A 20,676-nucleotide genomic window follows, 5' to 3' on the forward strand; every position below is an offset into this window, starting at 1 on the left:
TACCACTACAGGGAGAAAATGAAACTGGAAATGTTTCCTTTGCAAAAATATCCACCCTGGCTAACATTTGAGGATGCTTCCATCTATTTCAACACTTTGCCCACTCAGAACATGTACTTACTGTGTAGCCTTGACAATATTACAGGTGCAGAGGTCTTCAGCAATGGGATATGGGCCTGGGAGACCTTTATCTCCATGGGCCCTCTGGCTGCTGTGCATATGAGCTCCATGAGGCCATGGCAATGGCCTTTACACTGTTGGTTAACATTACTAACCATCCTTATTTACTGGCTGCACACCACACATCTCCCTCTTAACCAGAAGCACTCACTGTGCATGTCAGGTTCTCTAAATACAAACGAAGATGGTAATTCAAAACCCAGTTTCTCTCCTCCTGGAGAAAAGGAGGCTCAGAGGGGACTTTCACTCTCCCCACAGATCCCTGAAAGGAGTAGTGCCACCTCCTTGCTGGCCGGGTTCCCACAGGAGTTCAAGGCCATTTGGGAGCATTCCCACCCCCAGCCAAGGCCAGTGTCCCCTCATAATGACCACCAGGCTGAGGGAGGAGCCACCATTTTAGGGCAAATCCTGAGGGGCAAATGGCCACACCCTGAAGAAATGGGGATAGCCTGGGAAAACACCCACAGGTGTCAAATTCCCACAAGCTTCCCAGGTGGGGTGGGACCCAGGGAGCCCCCAGAGTGACACAATCTCCTCTGGCCTGAGGAGAAACCATGTGGTGACCGGACACTGCCAGCTCCCAATGGCTCCAGGCCAGGGCAGAGCGGGACAGGGCCTGCAGTCACCGGCATCCCGGGGCTGTGGGGACATGAGGACCTCCTGCTCCTGGGGAAAAGGTGTCATGGCCCTTGGAGAACTGGCAGTCGCCGCTGACAGGACGTTAGAAAAGGGCTAATTTTCCCTCCCAGCTCAGCCTCCAGGCCGGGGCTGACACACAGAGCTCTCACCATCCCCTCAGGGCGGGGTCTTGGCTGGAAGGATCTCAGCTCGGGCCAGGCCTTTGGCTAGAGCCTTGGAGAGCCATTCAGGGTACAAGAGGGTTGGCAGCCCTGAGAAAAGAAAACAGAAATGAAAGAGCGTGTGCATTTATGAAGAGAAACTATTTACTACCAAACGCTGTGTTGGTAGGTCAGGGCAGTAGACAGAAGGTAGCAGAGATTAGTAGCTGGCACCTGGGTGCATTTCTGTAACTAGAGCGGTTGGTGCACTCTCCATCAGTTGTTTTTAGGGGAGAGGAAGATATTTTTGGGGGGCACAGTGGGCCCAAGGCCATGGGAGCAAGTCCAGGATGTCATCTGCCTTCCCCTGTGAATGAGCAGGAAAGCTAAGAGACAAAGTCAGGTTTTCTCCTTATCCTGAAGGTGAAGCAGAGAAGGGGAAATTCAGAGCTGACAAAAACATGCCATTTGGGGTGCACAAGTGCAGGGAGACCCCTCCCTTGCTGGTCAGGAGGTGCTATGGGCATCCAGTGATTCTTTGTTACAATAGCCAAGTCTCCCGAAGGGAGCTGGCTAGAAATGCCACTCCTTCCACCCAAAGTCCTAAAGCTCTGGGCTACGGGCTGTAACAAAGGTCTCGAGAATCGCTCCCTTCCAGAACACGAGTCCTCAACGGGAGACAGCAGGGTTCAGGGCTGCTAACACCGGGGGGTTTCCCTTGGAGTCCCCAGGGATGACTTTCTCCGGGGCTCCTTCCTCCGCTGCAGGGCTCTCCTCACGCACGTTCCCCGCCCCAAGACGGGAGGCTGAGCCTGCTGGGGCGTGTCCGTCTGTCCTAGGGTTCCTTTTGGCATCTGCCCAGCCCCGCACAGCTCCCTTGGAGGCTGCTGTCGCCTGAATGGAGACAGACTGGGCTGCATTTTCCTGCTGATGATTTGAGGGGAAGAAAGAGGAAGAGTCCATCAGGGCTCAACGGAAAAGGACGCTTTGACGCTTCTGCTTGTTCTCACAGCCTTAGCAGCGGAGCAACGTCTCTGTTCCTGCCGCCCACTCGGCGCTGGAATCCACAGACGGGCCCATGTTTCACTTCAGGGGACCCCAAGCAAGCGGCCAGATCAGTTTGAAAGGGCAGCTGTTGTTCCGCTGTTGCCCTTCTGGCCTTGTTAAAGCCCCTCCTACCTGCACTACAGCCTGAGCTTGAAGACACAAAAAACCACCTACGTGGAGGAGAGGCATGGAAGCTTGACAAAGGGAAGGGAAGACTCTGATTGCCCCTTTTCCCAAGAGGTTTCTCCAGCAGAAGTTGCTAACAAGGACCAGACTGGAGAGCCCGCAACGGGTTGGTGGTTGTTTTCTTTTTCCGGCCCTCAGTCCTGCGTGGGACTCGGTAGCTGGGGGCTGCAGAGGCGCCAGCAAGGCATCAAAGGCAGCCGGCCCACACCCAAGGGTGGCGCAAGATGTCGTCCAGCTGCGGCCGGTCGGCGGGGTGCTGGGCCAAACACCAGCGGATCAGATGTCGGCAGTCTGGGGAGAGAAGGCAGAAAGCGCCGGTCAGCGGCAGAAGGCTCCTGCCCGGCTGCTCCCGGCGCCTGCAGAACCCGGGCCAGGCTGCGTGCGCTCAGAGCTGCCCTTTGCGGCACAGCGGCACGGCAGGACACGGCCACCTCCTTCAGCCGAGCGTGCCACACCCAGCCCGTCACGGGCCACCTCCCGCAGCCGATCCTTGAGGGCGACCGACAAGCTGCTGCGTGAGGGCCCGGCTGGGCTGCGTGCTGCCATCTGCCAAAGGCCGCCTTCTTGAGGCCGGCTACCAACCTGGAGAGACCTGCGGCCTGAAGATAAGCTCCCCCAGCAGGATCTCACGGTCGTCCTCAAAGGGGAGGCACCCGCAGACCATGACATAGAGCAGCACCCCCAGGGACCAGATGGTCGCCGCATGGCCGTGGTAGCAGCCCTGGCAGATCCACTCGGGTGGGCAGTACGTGCGTGTTCCTAGGGGAGACAGGCGGCGCTGTCCGGGCGCAGGCTGCTGCCTTCCAGAGCCTGGACGGACACAACTTCCCCCCCAAGGCCACCCTGCATCGCCCAGAGAATTGGCCGAAGCCAGGAAACCGCTCGGCAAGGCAGAGAAGGCCAGCGGAGCAGCCCAAGCCCTACAGCCCTGCCGAGCTGAGGGGTGGGGCCTGGCTTTTGCAGCCCCCCTCTGTCAGCAGAGCCTGCGGCCGGCTCCTGGGGCACGGCATCTGCCCCGCGCCGCGGGGCAGCCGGCAGCCGGCTGAATGCCGCGCCCCACCGCCCCGGAGGGAACGGGGCCATGCAGTGCCTGGCGCTGGGAGCAGGGCCCGGGCCGCGGGCTCACCGGCAAATTGAGTGAAGGCCCGCTCCTGGAGGAAGGTGCCGCAACCGAAGTCGATGAGCTTCAGGTCGCCGCTCTCCGGGTCCACGAGGAGGTTCTCTGGCTTGATGTCCCGGTGCAGGACGCCGCAGGCGGTGCAGTGCCGCACGGCCTCCAGCACCTGGCAGAAAAGCCAGCGCGCCGCCTCCTCGCTCAGGAACTCCTGCTCCTGCAGGAGCTGCAGGAGATCCTGCGACCGCTCCGGGCGCTCCAGCACCAGCACAAAGCTGTCAGGCAGCTCGAACCAGTCCAGGAGCTGGATGATGCTGCGGCAGCCAGAGCCCACCTTCTCCATCAGCACGACCTCCATTGGAACACGGCTGCCGTCGGGCTGTGAGGAAAAGACAATGCCTCCAGCAGGCCAGCTGGAGCTACCCTGTGCCTCCGCTGCCCCCTGCCCGCCACGACCCGCTCTGGCCCGCAGGCCCCGCTCACTCACCCGCTCGTCCCACTGCAGGACGCTCTCCCGGGCCACGTGCTTGATGGCCACCTGCAAGCCATCGACAGAGGGGGGCTGAGCTCGAGCCCTGCCCCGCTCCGGCCCTGGCCCTCCGGCCGCGCCCGGCCCTGCCGGCCACTTACCGGGCTCCCGTCCGAGAGGCGGGTCCCCGAGAAAACGGTGCCGAAGCCACCGCTCCCCAGCTGCGGGCCCAGCAGGTACAGCTCCTGCAGCTCCTTCTTTTGCCCTGCGGCCGAGAGCGAGCCATCAGCCCTGCGCCCAGGGCCCCCCGTGCCCGCCAGCCAAGCGGGCCGGGGCACCGCGGGCCACCTTGCCCTCACCTGCTTCCTGCTGCGCGCCGGGCAGCGGCCCCCGCCCTGCAGCCGTCGGGCCGGTGAGCGGCAGGGCTGGGCCAGGGCAGCACGCGCAGGCGGCTGCAGGAGCCGCGGGGCAGCGGGGCGCGGCGGCACCGTCGCTGGCCCCGGCGTCCTGGGCCGGACTCTGCTCTTCTGGACGGCCGGGGCTGCAGCCCGAGGTGTCGCACAGGGGGGTCCCAGGAGCAGCTGCAAACCACACAGGGGATTTTTGAAGCCGTGCCCTCAGAGGCGCTGAGAACAGCCAGGGACTAGGCTGTGCTCAGAGACCCTGGCCCGGCCCAGGAATGCCCCCCAAGGGCCCCAGGGGAGCCGCAGGCAGCTCCTCAGAAGATCTCACCTTCTGTTAGGGCCTTCCCGGTAGTCGGTGGCTGTGTCAGAGCAGCTTCCTGGAGATGGAGGTCTCCAGGTCTCTGGAGGATGGCCTCCTCCACCAGGCACGGGCTGCTGCCCGCCGGCACAGCGTCCTGGGAGCTGTGGGCCGGCAACTGCCGGCTGCAGGACACTTGCTGCTCCGCCACCTGCTCCTGAGATGGCTCCCCTGCATCGGGCTGGGCTCCCACCTGGACTCGCGGGCTTTCCCTGGCCACGTCAGCGCTCAGGGTTGCGCCCGTCTTGTTGACGTCGACGGGTCCAAGGGAGCTGGGAGACCTGTCCACGGGCTCTGCACCTTCTGCACGCTGACAGGTCTCACTGAGCCTCTCTGAGGGATGGAGGCTGTCAGAGATAGCCGAGGCTCCTGGCAGGATGGACGTTCCCTGACAGCCTGAGCTTCTTGCAGGGATGGCGGGTGTCTGTGCCATCCTTGCAAGGCTTGAGGCTCTCCCAGGGATGGAGAAGCTTCCTGGGAGCTGCCTCCTCATGGGATGGGGGCTCCTGAAGGAGCTGGGCGAGCCACAGCAGGGCAGGTGGCCTCGCTTCACCAGCTCCTCCAGTTCTTCCCACAAGGCCTGCCACATCCCATCGTAGAGCGGCACAGATGTCCCATTGCGAGCCCAGAGCAAGCTCATCAGTTCCTGCAGCTGTTGGGCCACTGCCACGCAGGGGCCGCAGCTGCAGGAGCCGTCCAGGGGGCTGGCGGGAGCACCTGGCCGCTGGCGAGGGGTCGGCCGAGGCCTGGAGGGCCTGGGAGCCGCAGGGGCTCCTCGGTTCCTCCGTGAGCCTCTGGGCCGGACCCCGGGGCGCTTGCGCCTCTTTGGTGTCCTTGTCTGCCGCCTCCGTGGTTGCCAGCGGCCGAGGGCCCACCAGACAGCCACAGCGGCCAGCAGCAGGACAAGCGCGGTCATGAGGACGCCACCGTCACACATGGCTCCGGCACGTCCCATCGCGACTGCACTGGCAGCCGCGGGGGCTGGCCCGGCTTATATAGGCACGGTGATGTCACAGAGCTGTGGCAGGACAGCCCTGTGCCGTCAGAGCCCCGCCTCACGCCTCACTCGGCCCCTTTGTGCCGTCACGGCCCCGCCTCACCCCGCCCAGGCTGACGCTGGCCTGTCCTTCCATCACTTCCCAGTAGTGCCAAGGATGACCCTCTCCACCATTTTCCTGCTGTCAAGATTAGATTGAAGGGATGGAGTTTCCTGGGAAGTCCCAAGCCTTTCCTGTCGAGTCAGATACAGCTGGAGAACATTGCCCCAGCGTAGACCTCCTTTTGGGCTTTCAGGACCTTGGCTAGATGATTTAAGGGCTTCCCACTGGGACATATTGGGATGAATCCCACCCAACGCCACATCCCATGGATATTGTTCTGGTCCCAGTTGTCCCCAGCAATCCCAAATGGAAGATCACTGTCCCTCACAGCACTGTGCCTCCACCGTTGGACGCCCTGCGGCACCCAGGGAAGCCGTGGTTTGCAAGAGGCTGCAGCCACAGCTTTAATGGGAAACTGAGCAGTGGCAGGCAGCTCACTAATCCTTAAAGCCTCACATCAAGTTAGGACTTTGTTGACCAAAAGAGCCTCTCATGCAACGGGACGATCTAGAACGGAGAAGCGGGGAAGGGTTTAACCCCACTGCCTGTTTAACTGGTCCTGAGGGAGGAGACTTGAAGGAATCTCATGACTGCATTTAGGTAATCGATCTCCAGATGCCGAGGAGAGACTCAGTTATCCCTCTTGGAATCAATGTTTGGGATTTTTCTTTTTCTGGAGCAGTAAATTAGGATGGAGATGGAGGTTTCTGGTTGTGTTCCCAACAGGGCAGCCATTTGGCACAGCCCACGAACACGGCATCGCAGTCCATGTGGCTGTAGGACAGAGCCTCGTGTTCCGCTTCTTTCCCTCTGCCGCTGCCCAGTGCCACCAGCTCCCCCTGGCAATGAGCGGGTTCCGGGCTGAGCCAGGGCAGCGCGAAGGTGCAGCAGCTCAAGGATCCGCTGCCCGGGCACTTCCCGGGATAGGGCCGCCCTGGGCCTTGGCATGGACAGAGGGTCCCCCTTGTCTGCTCGGTCTGACCCTCCTGCCCCAGCCTCGCTGGGCTCCACTGAGGTTCCTCCCGTGAGGGACGCTCTCCACCCAGATGCTGCCCCTGATTCCTTGCATCCACAGCACTGTTTTCCCTGGATTCTAGCCAGGGCTTCCCCTGTGTAAGGGGCTGGGCTATGCAGGGGAGAGGGTGTGGAGCTTTCCCCAGCCACCGTTAGCGGTTTCAGGCCGCCAAGAGCTCTTGTGTCTCCCTTTTCCCCACCAATATCCCTCTGTGCCCTCCTTGCCGACGTTTCCCCTCAGCAGCGCCGAGCCTTTTCCCGCCCTTTTTCCCCTCAGCGCTGGCCCCGCCCCCTCGGCTCTGGGAGCGCCTCCCGCCCGCCCCTCCTCAATTAACGCCCTTAGCTCTTCCCTCATTAATGCCTCACTCATTAACGCCCTGGCGGCCAAGAGCGGGGCTCTGGAGGAGCTCTGTGGAACACCCTGGCTGCGTGGGGCAGGGCTGAGATGCCTGCTCTTGCCCCCGCTTTCAGGCCAGGGATCCAGGGCACCGTGATCCCCGGGAAAGATGCTCCGTCCCAGCTCACTTCACCAGTTCCTGTCTGTTGTTTATTGCTGCCCAGTGAAGAAAAGTCACATTGTCTGCTTGTCAAACATCATATCCTGCGTCTATCAGTTTATTGTATCGCTCTGGTATTTCATCCCTTATATGAGGGAAAAAAAAAATAAAAAATAAAAACCCCAAAACCAAAACAAAAAAACAAAAACCCATTGTAATTTTTTCAGTATTCTCCGTTATGGAGACAGTCGCGTCCTAAAGAAAAACTACATCTCCGTAAGCATCACCCAGCAGTTCCTACTTAAAGAAATTCTACGCTGCCTTCCATGAACGGCTTGTAAAAAGCGTGGGGCTGTGCCTCGAGGAGTAGAATTTTCTACTTGAACAAACCTGTCTGAAATTCTTTTGGTTTATTTACAATAGCAGCTGTAAGTGATTTTTCTTCTTCTACTACAGGGAGAAAATGAAACTGAAAATGTTTCCTTTGCAAAAATGGAAGCTTTGTAACAACGGACATCCTGCTCCTGGGGAAAAGGTGTCATGGCCCTTGGAGAACTGGCAGTCGCCGCTGACAGGACGTTAGAAAAGGGCTAATTTTCCCTCCCAGCTCAGCCTCCAGGCCGGGGCTGACACACAGAGCTCTCACCATCCCCTCAGGGCGGGGTCTTGGCTGGAAGGATCTCAGCTCGGGCCAGGCCTTTGGCTAGAGCCTTGGAGAGCCATTCAGGGTACAAGAGGGTTGGCAGCCCTGAGAAAAGAAAACAGAAATGAAAGAGCGTGTGCATTTATGAAGAGAAACTATTTACTACCAAACGCTGTGTTGGTAGGTCAGGGCAGTAGACAGAAGGTAGCAGAGATTAGTAGCTGGCACCTGGGTGCATTTCTGTAACTAGAGCGGTTGGTGCACTCTCCATCAGTTGTTTTTAGGGGAGAGGAAGATATTTTTGGGGGGCACAGTGGGCCCAAGGCCATGGGAGCAAGTCCAGGATGTCATCTGCCTTCCCCTGTGAATGAGCAGGAAAGCTAAGAGACAAAGTCAGGTTTTCTCCTTATCCTGAAGGTGAAGCAGAGAAGGGGAAATTCAGAGCTGACAAAAACATGCCATTTGGGGTGCACAAGTGCAGGGAGACCCCTCCCTTGCTGGTCAGGAGGTGCTATGGGCATCCAGTGATTCTTTGTTACAATAGCCAAGTCTCCCGAAGGGAGCTGGCTAGAAATGCCACTCCTTCCACCCAAAGTCCTAAAGCTCTGGGCTACAGGCTGTAACAAAGGTCTCGAGAATCGCTCCCTTCCAGAACACGAGTCCTCAACGGGAGACAGCAGGGTTCAGGGCTGCTAACACCGGGGGGTTTCCCTTGGAGTCCCCAGGGATGACTTTCTCCGGGGCTCCTTCCTCCGCTGCAGGGCTCTCCTCACGCACGTTCCCCGCCCCAAGACGGGAGGCTGAGCCTGCTGGGGCGTGTCCGTCTGTCCTAGGGTTCCTTTTGGCATCTGCCCAGCCCCGCACAGCTCCCTTGGAGGCTGCTGTCGCCTGAATGGAGACAGACTGGGCTGCATTTTCCTGCTGATGATTTGAGGGGAAGAAAGAGGAAGAGTCCATCAGGGCTCAACGGAAAAGGACGCTTTGACGCTTCTGCTTGTTCTCACAGCCTTAGCAGCGGAGCAACGTCTCTGTTCCTGCCGCCCACTCGGCGCTGGAATCCACAGACGGGCCCACGTTTCACTTCAGGGGACCCCAAGCAAGCGGCCAGATCAGTTTGAAAGGGCAGCTGTTGTTCCGCTGTTGCCCTTCTGGCCTTGTTAAAGCCCCTCCTACCTGCACTACAGCCTGAGCTTGAAGACACAAAAAACCACCTACGTGGAGGAGAGGCATGGAAGCTTGACAAAGGGAAGGGAAGACTCTGATTGCCCCTTTTCCCAAGAGGTTTCTCCAGCAGAAGTTGCTAACAAGGACCAGACTGGAGAGCCCGCAACGGGTTGGTGGTTGTTTTCTTTTTCCGGCCCTCAGTCCTGCGTGGGACTCGGTAGCTGGGGGCTGCAGAGGCGCCAGCAAGGCATCAAAGGCAGCCGGCCCACACCCAAGGGTGGCGCAAGATGTCGTCCAGCTGCGGCCGGTCGGCGGGGTGCTGGGCCAAACACCAGCGGATCAGATGTCGGCAGTCTGGGGAGAGAAGGCAGAAAGCGCCGGTCAGCGGCAGAAGGCTCCTGCCCGGCTGTTCCCGGCGCCTGCAGAACCCGGGCCAGGCTGCGTGCGCTCAGAGCTGCCCTTTGCGGCACAGCGGCACGGCAGGACACGGCCACCTCCTTCAGCCGAGCGTGCCACACCCAGCCCGTCACGGGCCACCTCCCGCAGCCGGCCCTTGAGGGCGCACCGACGTCCCGCCGAGCTGCTGCGTGAGGGCCCGGCTGGGCTGCGTGCTGCCATCTGCCAAAGGCCGCCTTCTTGAGGCCGGCTACCAACCTGGAGAGACCTGCGGCCTGAAGATAAGCTCCCCCAGCAGGATCTCACGGTCGTCCTCGAAGGGGAGGCACCCGCAGACCATGACATAGAGCAGCACCCCCAGGGACCAGATGGTCGCCGCATGGCCGTGGTAGCAGCCCTGGCAGATCCACTCGGGTGGGCAGTACGTGCGTGTTCCTAGGGGAGACAGGCGGCGCTGTCCGGGCGCAGGCTGCTGCCTTCCAGAGCCTGGACGGACACAACTTCCCCCCCAAGGCCACCCTGCATCGCCCAGAGAATTGGCCGAAGCCAGGAAACCGCTCGGCAAGGCAGAGAAGGCCAGCGGAGCAGCCCAAGCCCTACAGCCCTGCCGAGCTGAGGGGTGGGGCCTGGCTTTTGCAGCCCCCCTCTGTCAGCAGAGCCTGCGGCCGGCTCCTGGGGCACGGCATCTGCCCCGCGCCGCGGGGCAGCCGGCAGCCGGCTGAATGCCGCGCCCCACCGCCCCGGAGGGAACGGGGCCATGCAGTGCCTGGCGCTGGGAGCAGGGCCCGGGCCGCGGGCTCACCGGCAAATTGAGTGAAGGCCCGCTCCTGGAGGAAGGTGCCGCAACCGAAGTCGATGAGCTTCAGGTCGCCGCTCTCCGGGTCCACGAGGAGGTTCTCTGGCTTGATGTCCCGGTGCAGGACGCCGCAGGCGGTGCAGTGCCGCACGGCCTCCAGCACCTGGCAGAAAAGCCAGCGCGCCGCCTCCTCGCTCAGGAACTCCTGCTCCTGCAGGAGCTGCAGGAGATCCTGCGACCGCTCCGGGCGCTCCAGCACCAGCACGAAGCTGTCAGGCAGCTCGAACCAGTCCAGGAGCTGGATGATGCTGCGGCAGCCAGAGCCCACCTTCTCCATCAGCACGACCTCCATTGGAACACGGCTGCCGTCGGGCTGTGAGGAAAAGACAATGCCTCCAGCAGGCCAGCTGGAGCTACCCTGTGCCTCCGCTGCCCCCTGCCCGCCACGACCCGCTCTGGCCCGCAGGCCCCGCTCACTCACCCGCTCGTCCCACTGCAGGACGCTCTCCCGGGCCACGTGCTTGATGGCCACCTGCAAGCCATCGACAGAGGGGGGCTGAGCTCGAGCCCTGCCCCGCTCCGGCCCTGGCCCTCCGGCCGCGCCCGGCCCTGCCGGCCACTTACCGGGCTCCCGTCCGAGAGGCGGGTCCCCGAGAAAACGGTGCCGAAGCCACCGCTCCCCAGCTGCGGGCCCAGCAGGTACAGCTCCTGCAGCTCCTTCTTTTGCCCTGCGGCCGAGAGCGAGCCATCAGCCCTGCGCCCAGGGCCCCCCGTGCCCGCCAGCCAAGCGGGCCGGGGCACCGCGGGCCACCTTGCCCTCACCTGCTTCCTGCTGCGCGCCGGGCAGCGGCCCCCGCCCTGCAGCCGTCGGGCCGGTGAGCGGCAGGGCTGGGCCGGGGCAGCACGCGCAGGCGGCTGCAGGAGCCGCGGGGCAGCGGGGCGCGGCGGCACCGTCGCTGGCCCCGGCGTCCTGGGCCGGACTCTGCTCTTCTGGACGGCCGGGGCTGCAGCCCGAGGTGTCGCACAGGGGGGTCCCAGGAGCAGCTGCAAACCACACAGGGGATTTTTGAAGCCGTGCCCTCAGAGGCGCTGAGAACAGCCAGGGACTAGGCTGTGCTCAGAGACCCTGGCCCGGCCCAGGAATGCCCCCCAAGGGCCCCAGGGGAGCCGCAGGCAGCTCCTCAGAAGATCTCACCTTCTGTTAGGGCCTTCCCGGTAGTCGGTGGCTGTGTCAGAGCAGCTTCCTGGAGATGGAGGTCTCCAGGTCTCTGGAGGATGGCCTCCTCCACCAGGCACGGGCTGCTGCCCGCCGGCACAGCGTCCTGGGAGCTGTGGGCCGGCAACTGCCGGCTGCAGGACACTTGCTGCTCCGCCACCTGCTCCTGAGATGGCTCCCCTGCATCGGGCTGGGCTCCCACCTGGACTCGCGGGCTTTCCCTGGCCACGTCAGCGCTCAGGGTTGCGCCCGTCTTGTTGACGTCGACGGGTCCAAGGGAGCTGGGAGACCTGTCCACGGGCTCTGCACCTTCTGCACGCTGACAGGTCTCACTGAGCCTCTCTGAGGGATGGAGGCTGTCAGAGATAGCCGAGGCTCCTGGCAGGATGGACGTTCCCTGACAGCCTGAGCTTCTTGCAGGGATGGCGGGTGTCTGTGCCATCCTTGCAAGGCTTGAGGCTCTCCCAGGGATGGAGAAGCTTCCTGGGAGCTGCCTCCTCATGGGATGGGGGCTCCTGAAGGAGCTGGGCGAGCCACAGCAGGGCAGGTGGCCTCGCTTCACCAGCTCCTCCAGTTCTTCCCACAAGGCCTGCCACATCCCATCGTAGAGCGGCACAGATGTCCCATTGCGAGCCCAGAGCAAGCTCATCAGTTCCTGCAGCTGTTGGGCCACTGCCACGCAGGGGCCGCAGCTGCAGGAGCCGTCCAGGGGGCTGGCGGGAGCACCTGGCCGCTGGCGAGGGGTCGGCCGAGGCCTGGAGGGCCTGGGAGCCGCAGGGGCTCCTCGGTTCCTCCGTGAGCCTCTGGGCCGGACCCCGGGGCGCTTGCGCCTCTTTGGTGTCCTTGTCTGCCGCCTCCGTGGTTGCCAGCGGCCGAGGGCCCACCAGACAGCCACAGCGGCCAGCAGCAGGACAAGCGCGGTCATGAGGACGCCACCGTCACACATGGCTCCGGCACGTCCCATCGCGACTGCACTGGCAGCCGCGGGGGCTGGCCCGGCTTATATAGGCACGGTGATGTCACAGAGCTGTGGCAGGACAGCCCTGTGCCGTCAGAGCCCCGCCTCACGCCTCACTCGGCCCCTTTGTGCCGTCACGGCCCCGCCTCACCCCGCCCAGGCTGACGCTGGCCTGTCCTTCCATCGCTTCCCAGTAGTGCCAAGGATGACCCTCTCCACCATTTTCCTGCTGTCAAGATTAGCTTGAAGGGATGGAGTTTCCTGGGAAGTCCCAAGCCTTTCCTGTCGAGTCAGATACAGCTGGAGAACATTGCCCCAGCGTAGACCTCCTTTTGGGCTTTCAGGACCTTGGCTAGATGATTTAAGGGCTTCCCACTGGGACATATTGGGATGAATCTGGGTGGAGATGTATTTTTTCTTTAGGACGCGACTGTCTCCATAACGGAGAATACTGAAAAAATTACAATGGGTTTTTGTTTTTTTTTTGGTTTTGGGGTTTTTATTTTGTTGTTTTTTTTTTTTCCTCATATAAGGGATGAAATACCAGAGCGATACAATAAACTGATAGACGCAGGATATGATGTTTGACAAGCAGACAATGTGACTTTTCTTCACTGGGCAGCAATAAACAACAGACAGGAACTGGTGAAGTGAGCTGGGACGGAGCATCTTTCCCGGGGATCACGGTGCCCTGGATCCCTGGCCTGAAAGCGGGGGCAAGAGCAGGCATCTCAGCCCTGCCCCACGCATCCAGGGTGTTCCACAGAGCTCCTCCAGAGCTCCGCTCTTGGCCGCCAGGGCGTTAATGAGTGAGGCATTAATGAGGGAAGAGCTAAGGGCGTTAATTGAGGAGGGGCGGGCAGGAGGCGCTCCCAGAGCCGAGGGGGCGGGGCCAGCGCTGAGGGGAAAAAGGGCGGGAAAAGGCTCGGCGCTGCTGAGGGGAAACGTCGGCAAGGAGGGCACAGAGGGATATTGGTGGGGAAAAGGGAGACACAAGAGCTCTTGGCGGCCTGAAACCGCTAACGGTGGCTGGGGAAAGCTCCACACCCTCTCCCCTGCATAGCCCAGCCCCTTACACAGGGGAAAAATCCAGGGCTAAAACAGTGCTGTGGATGCAAGGAATCAGGGGCAGCATCTGGGTGGAGAGCGTCCCTCACGGGAGGAACCTCAGTGGAGCCCAGCGAGGCTGGGGCAGGAGGGTCAGACCGAGCAGACAAGGGGGACCCTCTGTCCATGCCAAGGCCCAGGGCGGCCCTATCCCGGGAAGTGCCCGGGCAGCGGATCCTTGAGCTGCTGCACCTTCGCGCTGCCCTGGCTCAGCCCGGAACCCGCTCATTGCCAGGGGGAGCTGGTGGCACTGGGCAGCGGCAGAGGGAAAGAAGCGGAACACGAGGCTCTGTCCTACAGCCACATGGACTGCGATGCCGTGTTCGTGGGCTGTGCCAAATGGCTGCCCTGTTGGGAACACAACCAGAAACCTCCATCTCCATCCTAATTTACTGCTCCAGAAAAAGAAAAATCCCAAACATTGATTCCAAGAGGGATAACTGAGTCTCTCCTCGGCATCTGGAGATCGATTACCTAAATGCAGTCATGAGATTCCTTCAAGTCTCCTCCCTCAGGACCAGTTAAACAGGCAGTGGGGTTAAACCCTTCCCCGCTTCTCCGTTCTAGATCGTCCCGTTGCATGAGAGGCTCTTTTGGTCAACAAAGTCCTAACTTGATGTGAGGCTTTAAGGATTAGTGAGCTGCCTGCCACGCTCAGTTTCCCATTAAAGCTGTGGCTGCAGCCTCTTGCAAACCACGGCTTCCCTGGGTGCCGCAGGGCGTCCAACGGTGGAGGCACAGTGCTGTGAGGGACAGTGATCTTCCATTTGGGATTGCTGGGGACAACTGGGACCAGAACAATATCCATGGGATGTGGCGTTGGGTGGGATTCATCCCAATATGTCCCAGTGGGAAGCCCTTAAATCATCTAGCCAAGGTCCTGAAAGCCCAAAAGGAGGTCTACGCTGGGGCAATGTTCTCCAGCTGTATCTGACTCGACAGGAAAGGCTTGGGACTTCCCAGGAAACTCCATCCCTTCAATCTAATCTTGACAGCAGGAAAATGGTGGAGAGGGTCATCCTTGGCACTACTGGGAAGCGATGGAAGGACAGGCCAGCGTCAGCCTGGGCGGGGTGAGGCGGGGCCGTGACGGCACAAAGGGGCCGAGTGAGGCGTGAGGCGGGGCTCTGACGGCACAGGGCTGTCCTGCCACAGCTCTGTGACATCACCGTGCCTATATAAGCCGGGCCAGCCCCCGCGGCTGCCAGTGCAGTCGCGATGGGACGTGCCGGAGCCATGTGTGACGGTGGCGTCCTCATGACCGCGCTTGTCCTGCTGCTGGCCGCTGTGGCTGTCTGGTGGGCCCTCGGCCGCTGGCAACCACGGAGGCGGCAGACAAGGACACCAAAGAGGCGCAAGCGCCCCGGGGTCCGGCCCAGAGGCTCACGGAGGAACCGAGGAACCCCTGCGGCTCCCAGGCCCTCCAGGCCTCGGCCGACCCCTCGCCAGCGGCCAGGTGCTCCCGCCAGCCCCCTGGACGGCTCCTGCAGCTGCGGCCCCTGCGTGGCAGTGGCCCAACAGCTGCAGGAACTGATGAGCTTGCTCTGGGCTCGCAATGGGACATCTGTGCCGCTCTACGATGGGATGTGGCAGGCCTTGTGGGAAGAACTGGAGGAGCTGGTGAAGCGAGGCCACCTGCCCTGCTGTGGCTCGCCCAGCTCCTTCAGGAGCCCCCATCCCATGAGGAGGCAGCTCCCAGGAAGCTTCTCCATCCCTGGGAGAGCCTCAAGCCTTGCAAGGATGGCACAGACACCCGCCATCCCTGCAAGAAGCTCAGGCTGTCAGGGAACGTCCATCCTGCCAGGAGCCTCGGCTATCTCTGACAGCCTCCATCCCTCAGAGAGGCTCAGTGAGACCTGTCAGCGTGCAGAAGGTGCAGAGCCCGTGGACAGGTCTCCCAGCTCCCTTGGACCCGTCGACGTCAACAAGACGGGCGCAACCCTGAGCGCTGACGTGGCCAGGGAAAGCCCGCGAGTCCAGGTGGGAGCCCAGCCCGATGCAGGGGAGCCATCTCAGGAGCAGGTGGCGGAGCAGCAAGTGTCCTGCAGCCGGCAGTTGCCGGCCCACAGCTCCCAGGACGCTGTGCCGGCGGGCAGCAGCCCGTGCCTGGTGGAGGAGGCCATCCTCCAGAGACCTGGAGACCTCCATCTCCAGGAAGCTGCTCTGACACAGCCACCGACTACCGGGAAGGCCCTAACAGAAGGTGAGATCTTCTGAGGAGCTGCCTGCGGCTCCCCTGGGGCCCTTGGGGGGCATTCCTGGGCCGGGCCAGGGTCTCTGAGCACAGCCTAGTCCCTGGCTGTTCTCAGCGCCTCTGAGGGCACGGCTTCAAAAATCCCCTGTGTGGTTTGCAGCTGCTCCTGGGACCCCCCTGTGCGACACCTCGGGCTGCAGCCCCGGCCGTCCAGAAGAGCAGAGTCCGGCCCAGGACGCCGGGGCCAGCGACGGTGCCGCCGCGCCCCGCTGCCCCGCGGCTCCTGCAGCCGCCTGCGCGTGCTGCCCCGGCCCAGCCCTGCCGCTCACCGGCCCGACGGCTGCAGGGCGGGGGCCGCTGCCCGGCGCGCAGCAGGAAGCAGGTGAGGGCAAGGTGGCCCGCGGTGCCCCGGCCCGCTTGGCTGGCGGGCACGGGGGGCCCTGGGCGCAGGGCTGATGGCTCGCTCTCGGCCGCAGGGCAAAAGAAGGAGCTGCAGGAGCTGTACCTGCTGGGCCCGCAGCTGGGGAGCGGTGGCTTCGGCACCGTTTTCTCGGGGACCCGCCTCTCGGACGGGAGCCCGGTAAGTGGCCGGCAGGGCCGGGCGCGGCCGGAGGGCCAGGGCCGGAGCGGGGCAGGGCTCGAGCTCAGCCCCCCTCTGTCGATGGCTTGCAGGTGGCCATCAAGCACGTGGCCCGGGAGAGCGTCCTGCAGTGGGACGAGCGGGTGAGTGAGCGGGGCCTGCGGGCCAGAGCGGGTCGTGGCGGGCAGGGGGCAGCGGAGGCACAGGGTAGCTCCAGCTGGCCTGCTGGAGGCATTGTCTTTTCCTCACAGCCCGACGGCAGCCGTGTTCCAATGGAGGTCGTGCTGATGGAGAAGGTGGGCTCTGGCTGCCGCAGCATCATCCAGCTCCTGGACTGGTTCGAGCTGCCTGACAGCTTCGTGCTGGTGCTGGAGCGCCCGGAGCGGTCGCAGGATCTCCTGCAGCTCCTGCAGGAGCAGGAGTTCCTGAGCGAGGAGGCGGCGCGCTGGCTTTTCTGCCAGGTGCTGGAGGCCGTGCGGCACTGCACCGCCTGCGGCGTCCTGCACCGGGACATCAAGCCAGAGAACCTCCTCGTGGACCCGGAGAGCGGCGACCTGAAGCTCATCGACTTCGGTTGCGGCACCTTCCTCCAGGAGCGGGCCTTCACTCAATTTGCCGGTGAGCCCGCGGCCCGGGCCCTGCTCCCAGCGCCAGGCACTGCATGGCCCCGTTCCCTCCGGGGCGGTGGGGCGCGGCATTCAGCCGGCTGCCGGCTGCCCCGCGGCGCGGGGCAGATGCCGTGCCCCAGGAGCCGGCCGCAGGCTCTGCTGACAGAGGGGGGCTGCAAAAGCCAGGCCCCACCCCTCAGCTCGGCAGGGCTGTAGGGCTTGGGCTGCTCCGCTGGCCTTCTCTGCCTTGCCGAGCGGTTTCCTGGCTTCGGCCAATTCTCTGGGCGATGCAGGGTGGCCTTGGGGGGGAAGTTGTGTCCGTCCAGGCTCTGGAAGGCAGCAGCCTGCGCCCGGACAGCGCCGCCTGTCTCCCCTAGGAACACGCACGTACTGCCCACCCGAGTGGATCTGCCAGGGCTGCTACCACGGCCATGCGGCGACCATCTGGTCCCTGGGGGTGCTGCTCTATGTCATGGTCTGCGGGTGCCTCCCCTTCGAGGACGACCGTGAGATCCTGCTGGGGGAGCTTATCTTCAGGCCGCAGGTCTCTCCAGGTTGGTAGCCGGCCTCAAGAAGGCGGCCTTTGGCAGATGGCAGCACGCAGCCCAGCCGGGCCCTCACGCAGCAGCTCGGCGGGACGTCGGTGCGCCCTCAAGGGCCGGCTGCGGGAGGTGGCCCGTGACGGGCTGGGTGTGGCACGCTCGGCTGAAGGAGGTGGCCGTGTCCTGCCGTGCCGCTGTGCCGCAAAGGGCAGCTCTGAGCGCACGCAGCCTGGCCCGGGTTCTGCAGGCGCCGGGAGCAGCCGGGCAGGAGCCTTCTGCCGCTGACCGGCGCTTTCTGCCTTCTCTCCCCAGACTGCCGACATCTGATCCGCTGGTGTTTGGCCCAGCACCCCGCCGACCGGCCGCAGCTGGATGACATCTTGCGCCACCCTTGGGTGTGGGCCGGCTGCCTTTGATGCCTTGCTGGCGCCTCTGCAGCCCCCAGCTACCGAGTCCCACGCAGGACTGAGGGCCGGAAAAAGAAAACAACCACCAACCCGTTGCGGGCTCTCCAGTCTGGTCCTTGTTAGCAACTTCTGCTGGAGAAACCTCTTGGGAAAAGGGGCAATCAGAGTCTTCCCTTCCCTTTGTCAAGCTTCCATGCCTCTCCTCCACGTAGGTGGTTTTTTGTGTCTTCAAGCTCAGGCTGTAGTGCAGGTAGGAGGGGCTTTAACAAGGCCAGAAGGGCAACAGCGGAACAACAGCTGCCCTTTCAAACTGATCTGGCCGCTTGCTTGGGGTCCCCTGAAGTGAAACATGGGCCCGTCTGTGGATTCCAGCGCCGAGTGGGCGGCAGGAACAGAGACGTTGCTCCGCTGCTAAGGCTGTGAGAACAAGCAGAAGCGTCAAAGCGTCCTTTTCCGTTGAGCCCTGATGGACTCTTCCTCTTTCTTCCCCTCAAATCATCAGCAGGAAAATGCAGCCCAGTCTGTCTCCATTCAGGCGACAGCAGCCTCCAAGGGAGCTGCGCAGGGCTGGGCAGATGCCAAAAGGAACCCTAGGACAGACGGACACGCCCCAGCAGGCTCAGCCTCCCGTCTTGGGGCGGGGAACGTGCGTGAGGAGAGCCCTGCAGCGGAGGAAGGAGCCCCGGAGAAAGTCATCCCTGGGGACTCCAAGGGAAACCCCCCGGTGTTAGCAGCCCTGAACCCTGCTGTCTCCCGTTGAGGACTCGTGTTCTGGAAGGGAGCGATTCTCGAGACCTTTGTTACAGCCTGTAGCCCAGAGCTTTAGGACTTTGGGTGGAAGGAGTGGCATTTCTAGCCAGCTCCCTTCGGGAGACTTGGCTATTGTAACAAAGAATCACTGGATGCCCATAGCACCTCCTGACCAGCAAGGGAGGGGTCTCCCTGCACTTGTGCACCCCAAATGGCATGTTTTTGTCAGCTCTGAATTTCCCCTTCTCTGCTTCACCTTCAGGATAAGGAGAAAACCTGACTTTGTCTCTTAGCTTTCCTGCTCATTCACAGGGGAAGGCAGATGACATCCTGGACTTGCTCCCATGGCCTTGGGTCCACTGTGCCCCCCAAAAATATCTTCCTCTCCCCTAAAAACAACTGATGGAGAGTGCACCAACCGCTCTAGTTACAGAAATGCACCCAGGTGCCAGCTACTAATCTCTGCTACCTTCTGTCTACTGCCCTGACCTACCAACACAGCGTTTGGTAGTAAATAGTTTCTCTTCATAAATGCACACGCTCTTTCATTTCTGTTTTCTTTTCTCAGGGCTGCCAACCCTCTTGTACCCTGAATGGCTCTCCAAGGCTCTAGCCAAAGGCCTGGCCCGAGCTGAGATCCTTCCAGCCAAGACCCCGCCCTGAGGGGATGGTGAGAGCTCTGTGTGTCAGCCCCGGCCTGGAGGCTGAGCTGGGAGGGAAAATTAGCCCTTTTCTAACGTCCTGTCAGCGGCGACTGCCAGTTCTCCAAGGGCCATGACACCTTTTCCCCAGGAGCAGGATGTCCGTTGTTACAAAGCTTCCATTTTTGCAAAGGAAACATTTTCAGTTTCATTTTCTCCCTGTAGTAGAAGAAGAAAAATCACTTACAGCTGCTATTGTAAATAAACCAAAAGAATTTCAGACAGGTTTGTTCAAGTAGAAAATTCTACTCCTCGAGGCACAGCCCCACGCTTTTTACAAGCCGTTCATGGAAGGCAGCGTAGAATTTCTTTAAGTAGGAACTGCTGGGTGATGCTTACGGAGATGTAGTTTTTCTTTAGGACGCGACTGTCTCCAATAACGGAGAATACTGAAAAAATTACAATGGGTTTTTGGTTTTTTTTTTGGTTTTGGGGTTTTTATTTTTTATTTTTTTTTTCCCTCATATAAGGGATGAAATACCAGAGCGATACAATAAACTGATAGACGCAGGATATGATGTTTGACAAGCAGACAATGTGACTTTTCTTCACTGGGCAGCAATAAACAACAGACAGGAACTGGTGAAGTGAGCTGGGACGGAGCATCTTTCCCGGGGATCACGGTGCCCTGGATCTCTGGCCTGAAAGCGGGGGCAAGAGCAGGCATCTCAGCCCTGCCCCACGCAGCCAGGGTGTTCCACAGAGCTCCTCCAGAGCTCTGCTCTTGGCCGCCAGGGCGTTAATGAGTGAGGCATTAATGAGGGAAGAGCTAAGGGCGTTAATTGAGGAGGGGCGGGCGGGAGGCGCTCCCAGAGCCGAGGGGGCGGGGCCAGCGCTGAGGGGAAAAAGGGCGGGAAAAGGCTCGGCGCTGCTGAGGGGAAACGTCGGCAAGGAGGGCACAGAGGGATATTGGTGGGGAAAAGGGAGACACAAGAGCTCTTGGCGGCCTGAAACCGCTAACGGTGGCTGGGGAAAGCTCCACACCCTCTCCCCTGCATAGCCCAGCCCCTTACACAGGGGAAAAATCCAGGGCTAAAACAGTGCTGTGGATGCAAGGAATCAGGGGCAGCATCTGGGTGGAGAGCGTCCCTCACGGGAGGAACCTCAGTGGAGCCCAGCGAGGCTGGGGCAGGAGGGTCAGACCGAGCAGACAAGGGGGACCCTCTGTCCATGCCAAGGCCCAGGGCGGCCCTATCCCGGGAAGTGCCCGGGCAGCGGATCCTTGAGCTGCTGCACCTTCGCGCTGCCCTGGCTCAGCCCGGAACCCGCTCATTGCCAGGGGGAGCTGGTGGCACTGGGCAGCGGCAGAGGGAAAGAAGCGGAACACGAGGCTCTGTCCTACAGCCACATGGACTGCAATGCCGTGTTCGTGGGCTGTGCCAAATGGCTGCCCTGTTGGGAACACAACCAGAAACCTCCATCTCCATCCTAATTTACTGCTCCAGAAAAAGAAAAATCCCAAACAT

At 61.6% G+C, this 20,676-nt stretch overlaps 1 protein-coding gene and 2 long non-coding RNA genes across 3 annotated transcripts; 1 reads left to right on the forward strand and 2 right to left on the reverse strand.

Moving 5' to 3' along the window:
* Positions 1-2,708: 2,708 nt before the first annotated feature.
* LOC128817463 (uncharacterized) lies at positions 2,709-5,492 on the reverse strand. The gene is made up of 6 exons (XM_053995947.1): positions 4,508-5,492; positions 4,135-4,356; positions 3,937-4,040; positions 3,794-3,844; positions 3,319-3,685; positions 2,709-2,951 (listed from the first exon to the last, which is right to left on the reverse strand). The coding sequence occupies exons 1-6, from the start codon at positions 5,490-5,492 to the stop codon at positions 2,767-2,769; spliced, it is 1,914 nt and encodes a 637-aa protein (XP_053851922.1). The 3' UTR covers positions 2,709-2,766.
* A 2,051-nt stretch (positions 5,493-7,543) lies between these two features.
* LOC128817360 (uncharacterized) lies at positions 7,544-8,333 on the reverse strand. The gene is made up of 2 exons (XR_008440171.1): positions 8,020-8,333; positions 7,544-7,896 (listed from the first exon to the last, which is right to left on the reverse strand). It is a non-coding gene; the product is annotated as an uncharacterized LOC128817360 (long non-coding RNA).
* Positions 8,334-18,866: 10,533 nt separating this feature from the next.
* LOC128817388 (uncharacterized) lies at positions 18,867-19,430 on the forward strand. The gene is made up of 2 exons (XR_008440181.1): positions 18,867-18,954; positions 19,078-19,430. It is a non-coding gene; the product is annotated as an uncharacterized LOC128817388 (long non-coding RNA).
* Positions 19,431-20,676: the final 1,246 nt, after the last annotated feature.

This window comes from Vidua macroura, chromosome 20, assembly GCF_024509145.1.
Source record: "Vidua macroura isolate BioBank_ID:100142 chromosome 20, ASM2450914v1, whole genome shotgun sequence".
Taxonomy (NCBI): Eukaryota; Metazoa; Chordata; class Aves; order Passeriformes; family Viduidae; genus Vidua; species Vidua macroura.